The 7,519-nt window shown below is 45.8% G+C and overlaps 1 protein-coding gene across 2 annotated transcripts in view; it reads right to left on the bottom strand.

Moving 5' to 3' along the window:
- Nucleotides 1-785: 785 nt before the first annotated feature.
- The window catches only part of LOC137538844 (lysine--tRNA ligase-like), a 75,445-nt gene continuing 68,711 nt past the window's right edge, over nucleotides 786-7,519 (bottom strand). For both annotated transcript variants that reach the window (XM_068261216.1, XM_068261215.1), the window contains 4 exons: nucleotides 6,969-7,054; nucleotides 3,013-3,139; nucleotides 1,071-1,214; nucleotides 786-985 (listed from right to left, as the gene is read on the bottom strand). In XM_068261216.1, coding sequence (XP_068117317.1) covers nucleotides 902-985; nucleotides 1,071-1,214; nucleotides 3,013-3,139; nucleotides 6,969-7,054 — 441 coding nt within the window. In that variant the 3' untranslated portion in view covers nucleotides 786-901. The remainder of the gene's footprint in view (nucleotides 986-1,070; nucleotides 1,215-3,012; nucleotides 3,140-6,968; nucleotides 7,055-7,519) is intronic.

Below are 7,519 nucleotides of genomic sequence, written 5' to 3'. Positions count from 1 at the left end.
CTGCTAATCTTCTAGTAATTATTCATAGTACACAACCAATTCACTATATCATATTTTTTTTCGCTTCAGTGTCTCTTTAACAAGAATTGAACCTCTTTCCTTGAAGTTCTTGATGATCCTATAAATTGTTGATTTAGGTGCAATCTTCGTAGCAACAATATCCTTGCCTGTGAAGCCATCTTTATGCAACGCAATGATGGCTGCATGTGTTTCTTTGCTGGTCACCATGGTTAACAATGGAAGATCAATGATTTCAAGCATTAAGCATCACCCTCCTTTTAACATGTCAAGTCTGCCATTCTAACCCAATCAGCCTGACATAATGATCTCCAGCCTTATGCTCGTTAATATTCTCACCTGAGTTAACAAGATGATTACTGAAATGATCTCAGCAGGTCCTTCAATGAAAGCAATGAAATGCAGTGGAAAGGTTTTTTGGGGATCCAGTTAATTTTCATGGCAAAGAAGGCCTATGCAATTAATCTGAACACTCTTCATAACATTCTGGAGTATATGCAAATTGCTATTACAAAAACTTAAGCACCAACTTTTCTAATTTCCAATATTTTTGACAGTCTCAAAACTTTTGCCAGGACTGTACATCGGTATTCAGTTGTAATGCGATTTTGACAAGTGTGATCCCGGCCTAAATCTCCCGCTTGGCGGCGCAAACAGCAGTAAGCATCCAAACAAACAAGGTTCCCACACCTTCCTGAACAATCCAGAAAGTAAAAAGAGGAAACAGACAGGTTTTCTTTCCCACAATCACAACACTCCTCTCACGGTCACAGTTTAAAGAATTTATTTTCAGTATAAAGCAGAAAATATCAGTAATGCGGGAGAGGAACAGAACCTCAGATAAGAACACAATAAACACCCTAAAATCTGTCACATGACAAGGTCACACGGACGTCCCCGAGGTCTGCCCAGGCGCGGAATCCTTCTTGTTATCATCTGGCTTCATTGCCGGGAACAGCAGCACCTCCTGCAAGGAAAGATGGGCCAGGATTACATATCTGGGGGAAAACAAGGCCCACCCAGTAGCAGCCTATACTCAGGAAACCCCGTACCTTGATGTTGTTGGAGTCAGTCAGGAACATAGTCAGCCGGTCAATGCCCATCCCCCAGCCGGCTGTAGGGGGCAGCCCGTACTCCAGCGCAGTACAGAAGGTTTCATCGATGAACATGGCCTCGTCATCACCCGCTGCTTTGGCCTGCAGAGAACCCAAGAGAAGAGTGTGTCAGTGGTTTGCATTTTCAAGAGGAAATCAGAAATCGCAGACGTCACGCTCATACAAGTCAGTCTAAATGACAGCTCTGGAGTAATAGACACTACAGTTATATCAGACATTGCTAGGAGATCACAGAGCTGTCATGTGACTCTCTCTCCATGACAATATATCAGATACCCACGCATACAAATCAGTCTGAATCTGAGTGACAGTCCTGGAGTAATGCAGCCTATGGTTATATCAGACATTGCTAGGAGATAACAGAGCCGTCATGTGACTATCCATGCTCTACAACACAATTTATCAGATACCCACTCATACAAGTTAGTCTGCATAGAAGTGACAGCTCTGGGTTAAAACAGCCTATGGTTACATCAGACATAGCTAGTATACAAAGCGGTCACATGACTCTCTCGCTCTCTGCATTAGTGTCTGAATCGCTCTCCTGAAACAAGCATGCAGCTAATCCAGTCAGATTTCATCTAGAAACATCCGATCTGCATGCTTATTCAGGGTCTATGGCTAAAAGTATTAGAGGCAGAGGATCGGGGCAGGACAGCCAGGCAATTTGCATTGTTTAAAGGTACCCTGAAAAGACCTAAAAAATGCCATACTGCACTTACCTGGTGCTTCCTCCAGCCAGTCCGTGAGGTCCCTCTACGTTCTCTGGGCTCCCTCCGTTCTCAGTTAGCTGCGTGACTTGGCCGGGAGTCGTGCACAATTGGGCATGCATGCCCATCACCCTCAATGCATGCGTGGTTCATTCCTTCAAGAACCGCATAACCCTTATGGCGACGCGCACGCAAGTGTGACAGGTGCACAGACTGAGTGCGCCTGTGTGGTTGCGCATGACTCCCGGCTGGGTCGTGCAGCCAACAGAGCCACCAGCAGGAGAACAGAGGGAGCCCAGAGGACACAGAGGGACCTAAAGGACTATGGGGAGGCTTGGAGGAAGCCCCAGGTAAGTTCAGTATGGCATTTCTTAGGTCTGTTTAAGGTCACTTTAAAAGGAAACAAATCAGCCTCCAGATTCCTCTCACTTCAGATGCCCTTTAAGGAGGCAAATTTATATTCAGCATAGGTTTATTTGTTTATCCCGTGTAGTGCCTTACAAACTCCTAAGGCTACTTTCACAGTGGGACGTTGTGTTTTGATGTCGCAAGGCAAACTAACAACGCAACGTCCCAAAAATGTCACAACGCAACTATATGCCCCGTTATCGTCGCATACAGGCAATGAAAAGTATGCTTCCAGGTCATTACTGAGCATGTGCAAACAGTCCACCGCAGTTATTAACGTGTATAACGCACAGCATGCAGCACTTTCTAATAATGCTACACATTACACACAAACGCAACATGTGCACTGTGAATGTTGCACAGACTTAGTATTGCTGGGCGTTAGTCCGCGTTAAAAGTTTTTCTAACGTGCGACTTTAACGTCCCACTGTGAAAGAGGCCTAAAGGTTCTGGTTCTGCCTGAGCTCATTGTACACTCCTATTGAGTGAAGAAAATGATAGCATTACCGGATTATGACAGACTGCTGTACAAGCTGCTGTTTAGGACATTTAAAAATGCCAATTCTCAAACAAAAATTATAATTAAAAAAACCCAAAAAGTGAAGATTTCTGATGCCGGTCACACTAGCAGCTCTTGAGAAGTACTGGAATCTTCCTGTGTACAGGAGGACTGGAGGAAAGTGCCCTCTGCAGGGATCTTTGTGAGATGCCCTAATGGACAATGCATCAGATTCTGGCCCACACAAGTCAGCTGTAGTTACCTTGGCCTGATCTTCAAACAGCTCCCTCTGTCTGACGGGGTCGTTCAATTCTGTGTAGGCATTGCAGATCTCTTTCTTCATAACAAACAGCTCAAATCTCTCCGTCAGCCCTTTCTCTGTCCGATGCCTGGACAAGACAGCAGCACAAAGTTGTTATAATGAGGTCACATCAATATATAAATCATAGAAAAAAAGCACAAAGTCGAACAAAGCAGGAAGAGGAAGGAGTCACAGTCAACTCCCATTTGATCTCAAACGTTATGGCGTCAATTCATCAAGCATTACCGCATTCAGTAAAGCTGAAAACAGCTGACTTCACAGAGCACTTAAAGGGACACTTAAGTAAAAAAAAAAATTAGTTTTACTCACCTGGGGCTTCCAATAGCCCCCTGCAGCTGTCCGGTGCCCTCGCCATCTCCCTCCGATCCTCCTGGCCCCACCGGCAGCCACTTCCTGTTTCAGTGACAGGAGCTGACAGGCTGGGGACGTGAGTGATTCTTCGCGTTCCTGGCCACAATAGCACCATCTATGCTGCTATAGCATATACCATATACTCTGTAACGCCGCATCCCCGCGGCTGAAATCTCAGCACACCCCCTTCAGCACCTCTCTTTCCTTAATAACTTATTTAATTTCCTAACTAGAGGCGATATGCCTGGATATGTTTTTTTTTTCTTTAAAGGAATACTGTAGGGGGGGGGGGGGGGGGGGGGGTCGGGGGAAAATGAGTTGAACGTACCCGTGGCTTGTAATGGTCCCCCGCAGACATCCTGTGCCCGCGCAGACACTCACCGATGCTCCGGCCCCGCCTCTGGCTCACTTCTGAAATTTCCGACTTTAAAGTCAGAAAACCCCTGCGCCTGCGTTGCCGTGTCCTCATTCCCGCTGATGTCACCAGGAGTGTGTAGCACAAGCCCAGTATGGTCTGTGCCTGCGCAGTATGCTCCTGGTGACATCAGGGGAAGCGAGGACACGGCAACGCAGGCGCAGGAGTTTTCTGAGTTTAAAGTCAGAAATTACAGAAGTGAACCGGAGGCGGGTCAGGAGTATCGGTGAGCGGCTGCGCGGGCACAGGATGCCTGCGGGGGACCATTAGAAGCCCCGGATAAGTTCAACTCATTTTCCCCCGACCCCCTACAGTATCCCTTTAAATCTTAGTTAATCCCCCCGAAATTCTGGGGGGAGATTTGGGCAGCGCTTCCACACAGAGTCAGAGCTTTGAGCAGTAGCTCTGCCTCTCCTTCGTCAATCTGCATGGATCTCCGCCTCTCCCCGCCCCTCAGTCTTCTTTCACTGAGAGGGGCGGGGAGAGGCAGCCAGCAGCGCTGATTGACGCGCATGGAGGCAGAGCTACAGCCCAAAGCTCTGCCTCCCTGGGCATCAAAATCCACGACCAGAAAAGTTGTGGATTTTTGACCTGTGGTTCTGGGTGGATTAATTGAGATTTCAGCTGCGGGATGCAGCATTTCAGAGGGGGCATTCATGCCTAACAAGATTGTAACATAAAAACTGCGTTTGCTAGAGGCTTCAGAGTCTCTTTAAGATAATGTCAATTCATCAAGACTGTTACCACATGGAAAGCAGAAATTACCGAGCAGTGAAGTAAATTACCGACTTGTGTGGTAAACACCTCAACACGTCAGTAAATGTCAATTCATGAAGGTTACAGCAGGCGGTAAAACACAGTAACATGTTCCATCATTAGTGGCAGTTCTTCTCTGTCGGAAACAGTGCGGGACTCGCAGAACTCACAGAAGCAGAGACTGATTACCTATGACTGACAGGAACAGAGCCAATAGAAACAGCCAATGAAAAATCCACCTTGGTGCTCAGATACCGCTGACCTATTCTAGGTAGCAGTTGCCGGTGCTCTTTTTCTGCAGGTCCACCACTCCTGCCAAACATATACTCCACCAATGTAGAAAAAGGCACTCCACAGGCTTCAAACTTGCGGTTGTCGTTTATTGAGCAAGACACACTACATGTTACGAGTCAACAGAGCCAATAGAAACAGCCCGTCTCCTGCAAGTCCGGATGATTGGATGCTGATAGGTGATCGGGTGGAAAAAGCTTTTTTTATCCACCGAGCAGAGAGAACAGAACAAAATAGGTTTCCCCTGGAGCCCTTCAGCCGTTTAACCATTTACTGTAGGTGGACATACACTGGTGGGATATGGCCCAACAGATAGCTCGCCCTCAGATCATTATCTGATCAGAGAGGGATCTTACTTATCGAATCCCTCCACACACAGATTTTCAATAGCTTTTAGCTTGAAATCTATTAAAAATAGGTGTACACCACCTGCTGGGTTCCCTGGTCTCCCAGTTTTCCCCCTCCCAGGCTGTAAACAAGAACACACAACATTTGTAAAGCCTTTTTTCTCCCATAGGACTCGCATAAGCATGGCTCAGACCAGTAATTGGTTGATTGGTATATTGTGGTAAAGGGGATGAATTCTACAAGTCCGCAAATGCTAGGCTAAACAGATGGCTTTTCAGTCTGGATTTGAATAATTTGATGGATGGGGCTGTCTTTACTGGGTGTAGTAAGGAATTCCAAAGGGTAGGGGCAGCATGACCAAGAGTAGGCAGTCCCACCTGTCCGCCACACTTCTATCTCCCGCTGGGCTCTCCTTCCTGTCTCTTCTCTCCCAGGGTCCTGTATCATGTGATAAACACTAGAGGGTAGACCGAACACGACAGGCATCGAGGCACGTCCCTCACATGAGCACTACAGGGCCTCTAGTGTAAGACGTAATTGTGATGTGACACTGCCATATAGTTACAATTGTGCTAGCGCTTTAAAAAGCACTAGCGCTTCGGCGATTAGCGAGAATCACCCACTAATCGCGCTAGTGTGAATGGGCGCTAAAGCAATCTATGGGGATGCCTTACCCAGAAAACGTCAGAAGTGAATAGCAAAATAAAAGCCTTTGACATGGGAGACCAGGGATCGAATCCTGGCCAGGGTCAGTACCTATTCTGTAAGGAGTTCAAGGAAAGACTCCCTAACACTGCACTCTCTAACACTCATTGAGCGCATCACAATGGCTGCAGCTCTTGAACGCTTTGAGTCCGACAGGAGAAAAGCGCTATACAAATGTTAGGATTATTATTATTCAGATTAAAAAAAAAAAAAAAAAAAAAAAAATGCTCTCTGGTATCTGACACTACATATTCAAAAGTAAAGGTGCCCATTAACTGTTTAATTTTTTCACCAAATGCGATTTTAATGATCGAATTGTATATAAAATGCGCCGTTTATGAAGGCAATCGATTAGGAATGATTCTTTGGTCGATTGCTAAATAAGATAAAATTGATCCAAAAGTTGGATTTTATGATCTAATTTAAAGAAAGAATCGTTCAGTAAATGTGAATAATAATTACCTTCCGATTATTTTCGATCGTAAAAATCGCATGGAAAGATCGCACCTTAAAGAGACACTGAAGCGAGTCAAAATCCATGTTTTTAACTTTTATTAATGGTAAGCACTATAGCTAGTGCTAAAACGCCACATCCCTGCGGCAAAACGAGGGGTTTATAGCCCCCAAATCACAGGGCAAAATCCATGACTTGTTCGTGGATTTTGCTGCCCGGGGAGGCAGAGCTTTGAGCTGCAGCTCTGCCTCCATTCGCGTCAGTCTGCCCGCGGATCTCCACCTCTCCCTGCCCCTCTCAGTGAAGGAAGACAGAGGGGCGGGGAGAGGCGGCGATCAGAGGGGATTGACGCGCAAAGAGGCAGAGCTACAGCCCTAAGCTCTGCCTCAAGCAGGAAGTGCTCCACGGATTTTGCACAGGGGATTTAGGGGGTATAAACCACTCGTTTTGCCGCGGGGATGCGGTGGTTTAGCACTAGCTATAGTGCTTAACATTAATAAAAAAGTTAAAAACATGGATTGTTATTCGCTTCAGATTCTCTAAGGAAGATTAGGAACAGCCGCTTTATGCTCTTACCATTTGGATAGAGGGCTCATGATCTGCGGATGGTCACAGATATAAGTCGGGTTGATGCACGTTACTTCCAGGAATTCACCGACCAACTGCAACAAAACACATACAAATCAGACAAACGTTATATAACCAGCAGGCTTTATTTGGGGAGAGCTGAAGGTGTTTGTGCTTTATCCATTTAGATAAATACACACTGCAACCTTGTTGTAGGGGAAGGGGCAGCACATGTTTTAGGCCATTCTGGTTAGGAAACCATTCACATAGCTTAACCAATTAATGACAAGCTGACTTATAAAAATGTCCTGCTAGAGCCTCTTAATGGCTCCAGGACATTTTTATAAGTCAGACAGTGCTGCTGCCGCTGTGCGCGTGCACGTGTGCGCTCCCGCACGTGCATTCCCGTGCACCTGCAAATAGTGAAAAAAAAAACACTAAAGAAAAAATACACCTTTATTTCCAAATAATATATTGTCACCATACTTTGTACTTGGGACATAATTAAAATCTTGTGATAACCAGGACAAATAGGCAAATAAAATGTGTGGGTTTTATGT

This window comes from Hyperolius riggenbachi, chromosome 11 (genome assembly GCF_040937935.1).
Source record: "Hyperolius riggenbachi isolate aHypRig1 chromosome 11, aHypRig1.pri, whole genome shotgun sequence".
In the NCBI taxonomy this organism is placed as follows: Eukaryota; Metazoa; Chordata; class Amphibia; order Anura; family Hyperoliidae; genus Hyperolius; species Hyperolius riggenbachi.
Note: the sequence above shows the minus strand (reverse complement) of the source record. Positions and strands in the feature narration are given on the sequence as shown.